The sequence below is a fragment of the Pongo pygmaeus genome, chromosome 17 (assembly GCF_028885625.2).
Source record: "Pongo pygmaeus isolate AG05252 chromosome 17, NHGRI_mPonPyg2-v2.0_pri, whole genome shotgun sequence".
Lineage (NCBI taxonomy): Eukaryota > Metazoa > Chordata > Mammalia > Primates > Hominidae > Pongo > Pongo pygmaeus.
The window spans coordinates 72,632,995-72,648,964 of NC_072390.2; the positions used below are offsets into that span (position 1 = coordinate 72,632,995).

The window sequence follows — 15,970 nt, forward strand, 5'->3', positions numbered from 1 at the left end:
ACTGTTACCACAGAAATTCAAAGATCATTAGTGGCTACTATGAGCAACTATTTGCCAATAAATTGAAAAATGTAGGAAAAAATAGATAAATTCCTAGATACATAAAATCTACCAAGATTGAATCATGAAGAAATCCAAAACCCAAACAGATGAATAACAAGTAATGAGATCAAAGCCGTAATAAAAAGTGTCTCAGCAAAGAAAATCCCAGGACCCAATGGCTTCACTACTGAATACTACCAAGCATTTAAAGAAGAACTAATACCAATCCTACTCAATCTATTCTAAAATATACAGGAGGAGGAAATACTTCCAAACTCATTCTACAAGGTCAGTGTTACCCTGATGCCAAAACCAGACAAAGACACATCAAAAAACAAAAACAAAAACAAAAAGACCTGTAGGCCAATATCATTGATGAATATTGATGCAAAAATCCTCAACAAAATACTAGAAAATTGAATTCAACAACACATTAAAAAGATCATTCATCATGACCAAGTGGGATTTAACCCAGAAATGCAAAGATTGTTCAACATACAGAAATCAATTAATGTGATATGTCATGTCAATAGAATGAAGGTCAAAAACCATATGATCATTTCAATTGATGCTGAAAAAGAATTTGATACAATTCAACATCGCTTCACGATAAAAAAAATCCTCAAAAAACTAGGTATAGAAGGAACATACCTCAGTATAATAAAAGCCAAATATGACAGACCCATAGCTAGTATCAAACTGAATGGGGAAAAACTAAAAGCCTTTCCTCTTAGATCTGGAACATGTCAAGGATGCCTACTTTCACCAGAAGTCCTAGCTAGAGCAATCAGACAAGAGAAAGAAATAAAGGGCATCCAAATTGGAAAGGAATAAGTCAATTAATTATCCTTGTTTGTGGATGATATGATCTCTTATTTGGAAAAACCTAAAGACTCCACCAAAAAACTATCAGAACTGGTAAACAAATTCTGTAAGGGTGCAAGATACAAAATCAACATACAGAAATCAGTAGCCTTTCTATATGCCAATGACAAACAATCTGAAAAAGAAATCAAGAAAATAATCCCATTTATAATAGCTATGAATAAAATACCTAAGAATTAAGTTTACCAAAGAAGTAAAAGATCTCTGCAATCAAAACTACAAATTGATTGTAATGATGCAAGAAACTAAACAGGACACCAGAAAAATGGAATGATATTCCATGCTCATGGATTGGAATATTGTTAAAATGTCCACACTACCCAAAGCAATCTACAGATTCAGTGCAATCTCTATGAAAATACCAATGACAGTCTTCGCAGAAATAGAAAAACAATCCTAAAATTTGTATGGGAACCACAAAAGACCCAGAATAGCCACAGCTAATCTAAGCCAAAAGAACAGAACTGTAGGAATCACATTACCTGACTTCAAATTATATGACAGAGCTATAATAACCAAAACAATGTGGTATTGGCATAAAAACAGACACATAGATCAATGGAACAGACAAGAGAACTCAGAGATAAATTCATACATCCTCAGTAAACTTGTTTTCAACAAAGGTGCCAAGAACATACATTGGGGAAAGGCAGTCTCTTCAATAAATGATGCAGGGAAAAACTGCATATTTATATGTAGATGAATGAAAGTAGACTCCATCTCTTGTCATATGCAAAAATTGAATCAAAATGGATTACAGACTTAAATCTAAGACCTCAAACTATGAAACTACTCCAAGAAAACCCTGGGGAAAGCTGAGCATGGTGGCTCACGCCTGTAATTCCAGCACTGTGGGAAGCCAAGGTGGGTAGATCACGAGGTCAAGAGATGGAGACCATCCTGGCCAACATGATGAAACCCCATCTCTACTAAAATACAAAAAGTTAGCCGAGCATGGTGGCACATGCCTGTAGTCCCAGCTACTTGGGAGGCTGAGGCAAGGGAATTGCTTGAACTCAAGAAGTGGAGGTTGCAGTGAGCCAAGATCGTGCCACTGCACTCCAGCCTAGTGACAGAGCAAGACTCTGCCTAAAACAAAAACAAACAAACAAACAAACAAACAAAAAGCCACTTGGGAAACTCTCCAGGACACTAAACTGGGCAAAGATTTCTTGAGTGAACTTCACAAGCACAGGCAACCAAAGAAAAAATGGACAAATGAGATCACCAGTTAAAAAGCTTCTGTAAAGCAAAGGAAACAATCAACAAAGTAAAGAGACAACAGAATGGGAGAAAATATTCAGGGCACTGAATTCATTTTAAATGATAGATTCTTCCCCTTGCCTCATCCCAGAACCACTCTATATCTGCAGGGGCTGGGTCCAGGCACCTAGAGAGTTTGTAAAAATTCCACAAGAGGTTCTGATGTACAGGCAGGACTGAGAACCCCCAGTTAGTGCAAAGGAGAGTGTCTTCCTATGGTGACTCCTATCATTAAAAATCTACTTCTGAACTTGGGCTGCAAAGTAGCAGGAAGAAAACCACCAGCTGAGTTAGGTTTCCATGAGCAAGAGATTCTTACCCAAGGTTCAATCATAAATTACATGACTCGAAAACAAATTCTCTAAAATGAGCATGTTGCCCAAGATCTTAAAAATAAATAGAATAGGCTGGGCACAGTGGTTCATGCCTGTAATCCCAGCACTTTGGGAGGCCAGGGTGGTCGAATCACCTTAGGTCAGGAGTTTAAGACAAGCCTGGCCAACATGGCAAAACTCCGTCCTTACTAAAAATACAAAAATTAGCTGTGCGTGATGGCGGGCGCTGGTAATCCCAGCTACTCGGGAGGCTGAGGCAGGAGAATCACTTGAACCCAGGAGGCGGAGGTTGCAGTGAGCTGAGATCACGCCACTTCACTCCAGCCTGGGCAACAAGAGCGAGACTCTGTCAAATAAATAAATAAATAAATAAATAGATTAAAAGAATAAAATAAAATGAGATGGCACAGTATCACCACCCTTCCCCATCAGTAATCATTCAGTGCAGGAATACCCCTCACCCTGCCACTTTACAAGCATCAATTACTCTGGTGTTCTTAGGCTGTGGAGGTGGATGGCAATTTACAACCGACCAGAGAAAGAAAGAAAATAAGTAGCCAGAGTAGACTCCCATATGTGGTATGTGCCCAAAATGGAAAATGCGTCTTATTAAGTGGAACAGCTCCCTCAGCACTTTTCACAGATTTTCTAGGATATCCTACGATTGATACGTTTCAATGAGCCATCTTTATCTGTGTTTTGGTTCCAAATAAATATTAATTCATAGATGCTCTAAAGACCCCACATTCTTAATTCCAGATTATTTTATGAAGATATCACTTTAAGGCCGGGTGTGGTAGCTCACACCTATAATTCCAGCACTTTGGGAGGCTGAGGCTGGTGGATCACAAGTTCAGGAGATCGAGACCATCCTGGCCAACATGGTGAAACTCTGTCTCTACTAAAAATACAAAAATTAGCCAGGTGTGGTGGCACATGCCTGTAATCCCAGCTACTTGGGAGGCTGAGGCAGGAGAATTGCTTGAACCCAGGAGCGGGGTTGCAGTGAGCCGATATCGCGCCCCTGCTCTCCAGTCTGGGTGACAGAGAGAGGCTCCATCTCAAAACAAAAACAAACAAACAAACAAGAAAACTCCAAAAATACAAAAACTAGTGTTTCCCAGAACACATGCTGAGAAGTGTGTTCATCAGGAAACGACAGAGCTCATCCCATAGCACTGAAAACATTCCCGCTCATTTCTGAGAATCTTTGCTGAATCTTTACACAAAAGGTAAAGTTACTCCACTCGAACCTGTGGGCTTATCTTTCTCCACGGCACATTCTAACAGCATGTTTGTGCCTGTCCTTTCTTCTCACAAAACACAATAAAGGTCCTTCTAGTGAAAAGTACTCTGAATGGGTCTCTCAAAGCACTTGTTTAACAGGAAAGCTTAGTTAGGCTAGGGGATTTCCTTTCTTTAAAAAAAAGAAAGCAACTTTCTGTGCTACAACCCTCATTAAAGAAACTAGCACAGTTCAGGCTGCTTAGGCAGTGTTTTGCTGGAATGGGTGCTGGTCCCTGGTGTTACTCAGTCTGGTGGTACCTCGCAGGGTGACTCATGTTCTGATGTCTTAAAGAACTGATTCTCTGAAGGAAATTATTCAGGATGTGAAATGTCAAGAAAGACAGATGTTGATTAAAAAAAGAAAGAGAAGTCAGGGTGACACTGACCTTAACTGGGAAATTGCCCAAATGAGAATATAGTGGGAAAGGAAAGAGGGATAAAGAGGGCAAAGAGAGGAAAGGTGGAAAGGAGAGCAGACTGGCTGTGAGGGAGGCAGGGCACATGGGAAATAGGAGGAAAGAGGTCTGGCATTTACTGAACATCATCTGTGTGCTTGGGAAGGGCACAGAGAGGTATTAGAATAAGAATTTTTGTAAAAAGTCACAGGCAAAGTCATTTGATATGGGGTTTGAGAAGCGAGAACCACCCAAATCCCTTAGGAATATAAACCACCCTTGGAAAACATGACTACGATTCAAGACTGAGCATTTTTTTTTTTTTTTGAGATGGAGTCTCACTTTGTCACCCAGGATGGCGTGCAGTGGTGGGATCTTGGTTCACTGCAACCTCCACTTCCCAGGTTCAAGCAATTCTCCTGCCTCAGCCTCCCAAGTAGCTGGGATTATAGGTGTGCACCACCATGCCAGGCTAATTTTTGGATTTTTAATAGAGATGGGGTTTCACTATGTTGGCCAGGCTGGTCTCGAACTCCTGACTTCAGGTGATCCAACCACCTTGGCCTCCCAAAGTGCTGGGATTACAGGCATGAGTCACCGCGCCCGGCCAAGACTGAGCTCTTTTAATGCCCATATACCAAGGGTAGAAATCTACAAAACATATGACCTGCAAACTGAATGATCAGGAAAGGATCCTAACCACCGGAATGGGTAGACAGAGTTATAAAAAAACAGAGGATGAGAGTTTCCACCCACTACATGCTTCTCTGACATTTCTGCAGGCACCCAATCCTGGTCCCTTTGCTGTGTCCCGGACTACAAGTCTGATGGCGTGCCACCAAGCACCAAGAGCAAAGTTGACCCTTGACCCCATGGAGCCAATTCTCCTGCCACCCCATCAGATATCTACATTTGGTAGAGATTCCAAAATTGTGATAGGAGACTAAGCAATGCAATTAGCGGGGAAAGGAATGAGGAAGAAGCATGTTTTATTCACTGTTTGGGCAATCAACCAGAACTTCCTTGTAAATTGTCTGGCTGCTTCAGCTTTAGCTAGTTCACCAATATCCAGTCTGGACCTGTTATGACAGAGGCCACCTTCCTGTTCAGATTGGTGGGAATTCCATTTTCTTTCTATTTTTTTTTTTTTTTTTTTGAGTTGGAGTTTCACTCGTTGCCCAGGCTGGAGTGCCAGGCAATGGCACCATCTCGGCTCACTGCAACCTCTGCCTCCCAGGTTCTAGTGATTCTCCTGCCTCAGCCTCCCAAGTAGCTGGGACTACAGGCACTTGCCACCACGCCTGGCTAATTTTTGTATTTTTAGTAGAGACGGGGTTTCACCGTGTTGGTCTGGCTGGTCTCGAACTCCTGACCTGAGGTGATCCACCCACCTCGGCCTCCCAAAGTACTGGGATTGCAGGCGTGAGCCACTGTGCCCGGCGGGAATTTCATTTTAATTTTGGTCAAGTATCATGATTTTAGTACCTTCTGATTCAAGGCAGAAGGCACTTAAGCTCAATCCTCAACAGCTTGAAATCAAAACCAGAAACCCACTCTAAGAGGTAATGCATCTAAATGTTTTGCTATGGAAATGTAGGGGACAAACAACATACAGGAGTCAATGGCCTCCCCAAATTTGGGTGAGATGGGGCTCCCGGGGTGCATGCACTCCCCACACTAAGAATCTCCCCACAGGCAGATTCTGTGACCAGAACAGGAAGAATCATTGCAGAAATGGGATTTCATGGCATGTCACATCTTCTACAGGTTAAAATTATTAGAAAAAAAATAGCTCATCCAGATAGCAGAACCCAAGAAAGAGAAACTGGGCGGGGCGGGGGGGGGGTTGGCATGGGGGAAAAAGAGGCTTCTAGAAAGCCTGCAAGGGCAGAATGGCAGGAACAGAGACCTCGGGAAAACCGGCTAAAATCCGAGGCTTCTCTGACTAAGGCTGCAGGGAGGCGTGTCTGGAGGGCTGAAACCAGAACACTATGATAATGATTTCTGTGAATGTGATGCTAAGGTTGTTCGGCTAGAATTTTAGAGAACATCATGTAGGAAATATTTTCAGCCTGATATCAAATCTGGGGTCCAGAGAGAAAAGTCTCAGCTTGCTCATGGAGAAGAGCTACAAGAGAAGCCCACATCTGTTTGCCAGGGTGGGAGAACCAGTAGGAGATGAAATAGAAAAGCCACAAAGGAAAAGGCGTATGGTAAAAGCAAGCCAAGTTCTACTGCCCTCAGTGATGTACTGTCTGTGGTCACTTACACTCAACATTGGCAGAGACCACGTGGTCCACAAAGCCTAAAATGTTTACTTGCTGGCCCTTTACAGAAAAAGTTTGCTGGCCTTGGTCTAGACCCTGCCTCTGATGCTGGCCTGACCCTGGGCAGACCATGTACATATATATATATATATATATATATATATATATATACACACACACACACACACACACAAAAGGATGGTTATTTATATAACTCATACCGCCAATTTAACAATACTGATAGTTAACATCTAAGACTGATTGATATGTATCCTTTAAAAATTTCTGGGTGCAGTAACATGCAGATTCTTGCCCGCATAACTCCATTTTAAGAATATATACACTGGCTAGGCATCGCAGCTCATGCCTGTAATTCCAGGAGTTTGAGAGGTTGAGGTGGGCAGATCCCTTGAGCTCAGGAGTTTGAGACCAGCCTGGGCAACATAGTGAAATACTATCTACACACACAAACACACACACAAATACAAAAATTAGTTGGACATAGTGGTGCATGCCTGTAGTCCAGCTACTCAGGAGGCTGAGGCAGGAGGATCACTTGAGTCCAGGAGGTCAAGGCTGCAGTGAGCCAAGTTCACAGCACTGGACTCCAGCTGGGGAGACACAGTGAGACCCTGTCTCAAAAATATATATATATATATACACACTAACAAAGACCTTAATGTATTTTCTCTGCAGAACTTGTCAGATATGCTCTCCCAGCCCTTCTTACTAAGGACAATGGGTACTTGTCCAAGCCCATCCACCATTCTGTCAGTCGCATCCTAACAAAAGATCAGAGAAGATTCCCTCCTAGACCACGCAAAATAGACCGATCATCTTTGGCACATGTGGCCACGACCCACATGAGGATTTATAAGCGACCTAGTCACCGGGACTTCATGTGGTCACCTTTTCTGAATGGCTCCCGGTTCTCCTGTGCTTCCCTGTTGACTCGGTTTTGTTCTGGTTCAACAGCAGACCCCTGGTCATCAAGTTCATCTTCTGTTTCATCATCACTGTAGGGAACCACTTCGTCATTAGGCTGAGAATCCTCGTCAAATGTCGTTTCTGAGTCTCTTTCTGTACTCATTCTGCTGGCAAATTGGAACTACCTGCTTAAAAGGAAAGAGAAACCAGAGTGAATTATGACTCTTGCCCAGTGTTTGGTTGAATCCTGCCTGCATCCTATTACAATGCCCCTTTTACAGAACATTCTCTAACATGTAAATATTCTGGAATAGTACCCCCAAATTCAACTTAACATGCAAACAAGAACAAAACCATTCAGTACCGATTAAATGCTTGGGTAAGATTTTTAAAAAAAATATGTAGCTGCAAACCTTTTAACAAGGGTATATATATATATATATAATATATATTTTTTTTAAGGCAATATTTCAAGTTAGGGGGTCTCTACCCAATGAAATAAATTTAGTGGGTAACAATCAACCTTAAAATAAAATGAAACAGGTTATAAAATATCAGATTACAGCATAAATAATAAGTACTGCATGATAAAATAGTTGTACACATTCACACGTTTATTTGCATTGCGGGTGTTAATGGAGTTGAATTTCTTTTTTTTTGAGATGGAGTCTCAGTCTCCCTCTGTCACCCAGGCTGGAGTGCAGTGGCATGATCTCGGCTCACTGTAACCTCCGCCTCCTGTGTTCAAGTGATTCTCTTGCCTCAACCTCCCAAGTAGCTGGGATTACAGGCACACACCACCACACCTGGCTAATTTTTGTATTTTTAGTAGAGACGGGGTTTCACTGTGTTAGCCAGGATGGTCTCGAACTCCTGACCTCAAGTGATCCACCCGCCTGGGCTTCCCAAAGTGCTGGGATTACAGGCGTGAGCCACCGCGCCCGGCCGGAGTTGAATTTCTTACTGTGGATTGCTGGCAAAGTTGATAAACCACTGCTCTAGGATATCTGGTTTCTGCTAACACTAACATTCTGAGCCTTTGTTCTGATACAACATTTTTAATATAACCTTAGATCTTCCAAGTTTACTGACTTCCCAGGAACACTCCCTAGCCTTTCTATCTGCCTAACTACCACTGCCCATGCTGTATCTGGAATTTGTGTTTGAGCATCTACCGCATAAGATGACTCCATACAAGTGAGAAGAACAACCTTAGTTAGATTTATTTTAGGAAAATATTTACACAAATACCTCAGGTTACAGATACACAGCCTGGCATTTACATAAGCATCACAGTGCCGTGTAGTCAGTATTGTTAATGACAGCAGCTCGCATTTATTTTGTGTTAACTGCATGCCAAGCCTTGCACTAAGCACTTCATAGACATGGCTCTTTGAAACTTCCCACACCACCATGGTGAATAACAGTATTATTGTTATTCTTACCCAGCAGAGGAGAAAAATCAAAACACTGGAATGCTAAATAACTTGCACAATGATTATTAAAAATTTAAGGCAGCCACGCGCGGTGGCTCACGCCTGTAATCCCAGCACTTTGGGAGGCCGAGGCGGGTGGATCACGAGGTCAGGAGATCGAGACCATCCTGGCTAACACAGTGAAACCCCGTCTCTACTAAAAATACAAAAAATTAACCAGGCGTGGTAGCGGGCACCTGTAGTCCCAGCTGCTTGGGAGGCTGAGGCAGGAGAATGGCGTGAACCTGGGAGGCGGAGCTTGCAGTGAACTGAGATTGTGCCACTGCACTCCAGCCTGGGCAACAGAGTGAGACTCTGTCTCAAAAAAAGAAAAAAAAAATTTAAGGCAAAAACAACTGCTTCACAAAGAGAGGTCTATGCTCTATTTTTGTACTATGGTTTATGATATATTTTGAGTGAAAATTGCCTCAAGTAGAATTATGTAGCTGATTGCACGTTTTGTACCAAATTTTAGACCTCTAAAATAATTTTTATATTCACAAATGGACACTTAGGAAATTTTCAAATATTTATATGAAGATTTTTGCCAAGTATTATGTAAAACAGTAAAAGCCAAAAGCAAGCTGGGTTATAATCGTCGACTGTGTAAATAAATTGTGGCATCTCATATTATAGGATAATATGCAACAATTTAGATGATCAGAAGAGTATTTGATGACATTGCATTAATGACCTTAAGTTAATAGGTAAGTTATAAAGCCATATGTATAGAATACACCCAGTTATTCACACACACACTTGTTCATTTTCCAAGATTTCAATAATTGACATACATTATTTTACTATTATTATCTTTTGAGACAGAGTATCGCTCTGTCGCCCAGGCTAGAGTAAGTGGTGCAATCTCGGCTCACTGCAACCTCTGCCTCCCAGGTTCAAGCAATTCTCCTGCCTCAGCCTCCTGAGTAGCTGGGATTATAGGCGTGTACCACCATGTCTGGCTAATTTTTGTATTTTTAGTAGAGATGGGGTTTCACCATGTTGGCCAGGCTGGGACATACATTATTTTAAGTGAAATTATGCATGCAAAATGCTCAACTCAGTACATAGCCTACAATAAGTATTCGATAAACATTAACTGTTAATTTTTCATATACTTCTTGGCGATTTGTATGTTTCCTTCTGAAAAATGTCTATTCATGTCCTTTGCCCACTTTTTAATGGTATTATTATTATTTTAAAATATTGCTGGCATTCATTATTACAAAGAACAACTTAGATTCTACTGCATGATGCTGTACTCTGGCACAGTTCTAAAGAGCCCTATAGTCATGGATGCAAAGTTCCTAGCACTACTGGTCCTCAGCACCTCAGGCCATTATCTTATGGCTTCAAAGAATATTCATTCCCCAAATCCATAGTCTTTACCTCTGGCCTTAGCTTTTCAGTAGCAAGCACAAGCCTTCCTGGTGAGAGACAGGACTAGCTGGATTTCCTAGGCCGACTAAGAATCCCGAAGTCTAGCTGGGAAGGTGACCGCATTCACCTTTAAACACGAGGCTTGCAACTGAGCTCACACCTGACCAATCAGAGAGCTCATTAAGTGCTAATTAGGCAAAAACAGGAGGTAAGGAAATAGCCAATCATCTATTGCCTGAGAGCACAGCCGGAAGGACAAGGATCGGGATGTAAACCCAGGCATTGGAGCCAGCAACGGCAAACCCCTTTGGGTCCCCTCCTTGTATGGGAGCTCTGTTTTCACTCTATTTCACTCTATTAAATCTTGCAACTGAACTCCCCTGGTTACCGCTCGAGCTGAGCTTTCGCTCGCCGTCCACCACTGCTGTTTTGCCGCAGTGGCAGACCTGCCCCTGACTTCCATCCCTCCGGATCCAGCAGGGCACCCGCTGTGCTCCTGATCCAGCGAGGCGCCCATTGCCACTCCTGATCGGGCTAAAGGCTTGCCATTGTTCCTGCACGGCTAAGTGCCTGGGTTCGTCCTAATCCAGCTGAACGCTAGTCACTGGGTTCCACGGTTCTCTTCCGTGACCCATGACTTTTAATAGAGCTATAACACTCACCGCATGGCCCAAGATTCCATTCCTTGGAATCCGTGAGGCCAAGAACCCCAGGTCAGAGAACACGAGGCTTGCCACCATCTTGGAAGTGGCCCGCCGCCATTTTGGAAGTGGCCCACCACCATCTTGGGAGCTCCGGGAGCAAGGACCCCCGCTAACACTGGCAGTACTTATACTTTCATTGGTTATACTTATACTTCCCTGGTTATATTTATACTTTCCTGGCAGTACATATACTTTCATGGTTTATACTATTTTAAAATTATTTTTTATTAAATGGAGCTAAATTTTTAAAAAGTCATCTTTTCCACTAAATCGGCGTCACCATGTTAAATCTAAATTTCCCTACTAAGTCTTTATTTTATTTTATTTTACTTCAAGTTCTAGGATACATGTGCAGAACATGCAGGTTTGTTACCTAGGTATACATGTGCCATGGTGGTTTGCCGCACCCATCAACCCGTCATCTAGGTTTTAAGCCCTGCATGCATTAGGTATTTGTCCTAATGCTCTCCCACTCCTTGCCCCCGCCCACCGCCCCCGACAGGCCCCACTGTGTGATGTTCCCCTCCCTGTGTTAATGTGTTCTCATTGTTCAGCTCCTGCTTATGAGTGAGAACATGTGGTGTTTGGTTTTCTGTTCCTGTGTTAGTTTGCTGAGAAAGATGGCTTCCAGCTTCATCCATGTCCATGGAAAGACCACAATCTCATTCTTTTTTATGGCTGCAGGGATTATTTGTTTTTGAGTTGTTTGAGTTCGTTGTATATTTCTGGATACTAGTCCTTAGTTAGATGAATGGTTTGCAAATATTTTCTCCTATTCAACAGGAAACACTGTTGATTGCTTCCCTTGCTGAGTAGAAGCTTTTTAGTTTAATATTGTCCTATTTGTCTATTTTTGTTGTTGTTGTTGCCTGTGCTTTTGAGGTCTTAGCCATAAAATCTTTGCCTAGACCAATGTCCTAAAACATTTTCCCTATGTTTTCTTCTAGTACAAAGTTTTATTAGTTTTTTTTTTCTTTTTTTTTGAGAGGAGAGTTTCACTCTGTCACTCAGGCTAGAGTGTAGTAGGACAATCATAGCTCATTGCAGCATTGAACTCTTGGGCTCAAGGAATCTTCCTACTTCAGCATCCCAAGTAGCTGGGACTACCAGTGCATGCCACCATGCCTATTTTTTTTTTTTTTTTTTTTTTTTTTTTTTGTAGAGATGGGGTCTCAGTGCATTGTCCAGACTGGTCTTGAATTCCTGAGTCAAGTGATCCTCCAGGCTTGGGCTTCCAAAGTGCTAGGATTATAGGCGTGGTCCCATTTAAGTCTTTAATCCATCTTGAGTTGACTTTTGTGTATGGTGACAGACAGGGGCCCAGTTTCATTCTTTAGCATGTGGGGATTTATTTCTGGGTTCTCTATTCTGTTCCATTGGTTTATGTGTCTGTTTTTTGCCAATATTATGTTTTGGTTACTACAGCCTTGTTATATATATATATATATATCAAGGTGACTGTGAAGGTACTATATGGAAACATTTTTTATTGTTGTAAAATATATGTACATAAAATTTACCATTTTAGCCATTTTGTTTTGTTTTTCTCATTGCAGCCTCCTGGGCTCAAGCCATTCTCCCACCTCAGCCTCCTGAGTAGTTGAGACTATAGGTATAAGCCACTACATCTGACTAATTTTTGTATTTTTAGAAGAGACAGGGTTTTGCCATGTTGCCTAGGCTGGTCTCAAACTTCTGGGCTCAAGTAATCTACCTGTCTCAGCCTCCCAAAGTGCTGGGATTACAAGCATGAGCCACCACGCCAGGCCTTGTTTCTCCCTACTTTTTTTTTTTTTAATTTCTTAAAGCTGTACCATTGGAGAGTTTTAACTTTTTGTTTGTTGGTTGGTTTTCTTTCTCTTATTATTATTATTATTTTTTGCATCTCAGATGACACAAACCATTGTTTTCTGAGACATGGTTTCACTCTGCCACCGAGGCTGCAGTGCGGTGACATGATCCTAGCTCACTACACTCTCAAATCTGAGGGCTCCAGCAATCCTCCTACCCTGCTCCCCAGCCTCCCTAGTAACTAGGACTAGAAGCATGAGCCACCATGCCTGGCCTTTTTTTCTTTTCTTTTTTTTTTTTTTTTAAAGAGATAGGCTCTCCCTATGTTCCTCAGGCTGGTCTCAAACTCCTAGCCCCAAGCAATCCTCCCACCTCAGCTTCCTTTTAGCCCTTTTGAAGCGTAGGGTTCTGCGGCATTAAGTGCATTTATACAAACATTTTGTAAGTTATCCTTTTCATCATTGCTTCCAAACTGCCAGGCATCTGGATATTAAGACTGTCTCCAGCCCTTTGAGGTTGAGAGAGGAAGCAAGCATGAAGGAATGGATTTGACAACCCACATGTCCGTGACTCAAAGCAAGCAAGGCCTTGCACAACCAACTTGCCACCCACACAATCTGCACAGGCTCAGTGAGAAAGCAGGGGCAGGGAGCTCTACGCTGAGAGTGAAGAAGTGTCCTCAACTTGACTTCCCTGCAGTGTGCATGTGTGTGAAACACAGACATACACGGGAGGAATTTGGCTCTGTCATTTTAGTGTACCAAAGAAAAAAAACAGGGAGAAATCACTTGTTTGAAGCCCTAAATGACATAAGGAAGATTTTCCCAGATCTAAATAATGATCCCTAAGGTCAGGTCCTGTGTATGGTATGGATTTGGAAACTTCATAATGTCTCTGACCACCACTCCAGGACACTGCAGACAGGTGTGCATTTACTCAGCACCTAGTAAACACCTGCAAGGTGCAGAGTACTACACTAGGCACAGGGAACAGAGCCACTGACTGACTGCCAGAGTTTCGAAGAATACAGATAAGTCAACTATTAAAGCTAGGAAACAGACCGGGTGCGGTGGCTCACACCTGTAATCCCAGCACTTTGGAAGGCCGAGGCAGGTGGATCACCTGAGGTCAAGAGCTCAAGACCAGCCTGCCAACATGGTGAAACTCCGTCTCTATTAATAATACAAAAAAATTAGCTGGGCATGGTGGCACATGCCTGTAATCCCAGCTATTCAGGAGGCTGAGTCAGGAGAATTGCTTGAACCCCGGAGGTTGCAGTGAGCTGAGATCGCGCCATTGCACTCGAGCCTGGGCAACAAGAACAAAACTCTGCCTCCAATGAATAAATAAATAAATAAATAAATAAATAAATAAATAAATAAAATAAGATAAAATAAAGCTATAAAACAGCAAAGCCAGTCTTTTTTGCCTCAGATACTCCAATTCATCCCTCCTCTCTATCTCCATGGCCACCATCATCTCTCCCTGGAAATGCTGCGACTAGACTTTCCCTCTAACTAGACTTTCCACAATTAACTTCCACATGACCACCAAAGGCGTGCCATTCTCCTGCTTATACCCTTCCTGGGTGTTATGGATTGAATTACAGCCCCCGAAGTCATATGTTGAAGCCATAACACCCCTCAGTGGGACTACATGGAGACAAGTCCATTAAGGAGGTAGTTAAGGTTAAATGAGGTCATCAAGTGGGGCCCTAATCCAATAGGACTTGTGTATTTTATTTTTATTATTTTTTTAGACTGAGTTTCACTCTGTTGCCTAGGCTAGAGTGCAGTGGTATGATCTCGGCTCACTGCAACCTCCACCTCCTGGGTTCAAGCGATTCTCCTGCCTCAGCCTCTCGAGTAGCTGGGATTACAGGTGCCCACCACCATGCCCGGCCAACTTTTGTATTTTTAGTAGAGACGGGGTTTCACCATGTTGGCCAGGCTGGTCTTGAACTCCTGGCTTCAAGTAATCCGCCTGCCTCAGCCTCCCAAAGTGCTGCACCCCGACACGGACTGGTGTCTTTAGAAGAGGGGAAATAGACACTTGATCTCTCCTTCTCCATGCACACAGAGGAAGGGCCATGTGAGAACACAGCAGGACGGCGGCCATCTACAAGCCAGAGAGGCCTCACCAGAAACCAACCCTGCTGGCACCTCCATCTTGGACTTCCAGTCTGCAGAACTGTGAGAAAATAAGTGACTGTTGTTTAAGTCAACCAGTATACGCTATTTTGTTATGGCAGCCCAAGTGGATTAACACTAATCCACTATGGATTTCCATCACTTTAAATTAAGTCCAAACTGTTTTCACGGCTCTAAGGGTTCTCTACACTCCTACACCCTCCTTCTTGCTCACTATTCCTGAGCCCCATGGCCGTGCTTTCAGCTCCTCAAGCAAGCAAAGCCTTTCCTGCCCCAGGGCCTTTGCATATGCTCTTCCTAGTGCCTGGAATGCTCTTCTCCCAGTTCCTGGTATGACTGCTATTTCTCATTCTTATTTTTTATTTTATTTTATTTTTTGAGACTGAGTTTCTCTCTTATTGCCCAGGCTGGAGTGCAATGGTGCAATCTCTGCTCACCGCAACCTCTGCCTCCTAGGTTCAAGCAATTCTCCTGCCTCAGCCTCCCAAGTAGCTGGGATTACAGGCATGCACCACCATGCCTGGCTAATTTTGTATTTTTAGTAGAGACAGGGTTTCTCCTTGTTGGTCAGGCTGGTCTCGAACTTCTGACCTCAGGTGATCTGCTCACCTTAGCCTCTCAAAGTGCTAGGATTACAGGCGTGAGCCACTGTGCCTGGCCGATTTCTCATTCGTTAGGTCTCAACTTCAGTGTCCTCTTCCACTCATTGTATTGAGCAGGATTCTGCCCTCCTCTTCCTGCTACCACCGGCCCCCTTGAGCACTTACATTTCTGTTTCCTTCCCAGCACTTACCATGATTTGTAAATATGCATTTGCTTTTATTTATCTGCCTCTCCCACCAGACCATAAGCTCTACAAGAACAGATTGGTCTGTGAATACTCAGTGCCTACTACACAGTTGACACTGAAAGATCTGGGGAAAGAGCAAATCAACTTTCAGTAAAGTCCTCAAGGGCTCAGAGAGTTGTCTTACACCAAAGTTCTTTACCACCTTTACACAGGTCACACCTATCACACGGTAACAGATGCACAAAGTCACTGGACTAAGGATGAAAGATTGAGGGCAAC

General features: G+C 42.8%; 1 protein-coding gene across 5 annotated transcripts in view; it reads right to left on the reverse strand.

Moving 5' to 3' along the window:
• The window catches only part of ATP8B1 (ATPase phospholipid transporting 8B1), a 155,465-nt gene that overhangs the window by 74,937 nt on the left and 64,558 nt on the right, over positions 1 to 15,970 (reverse strand). For 4 of the 5 annotated variants that reach the window (XM_063653741.1, XM_054461198.2, XM_063653744.1 and 1 more), the window contains one exon: positions 7,384 to 7,586. In XM_063653741.1, the coding sequence (XP_063509811.1) occupies positions 7,384 to 7,564 (181 nt within the window). In that variant the 5' untranslated portion in view covers positions 7,565 to 7,586. Of the gene's footprint in view, positions 1 to 7,383; positions 7,590 to 15,970 lie in introns of all 5 variants that reach the window. The other variant, XM_054461200.2, reaches the window with a different exon arrangement.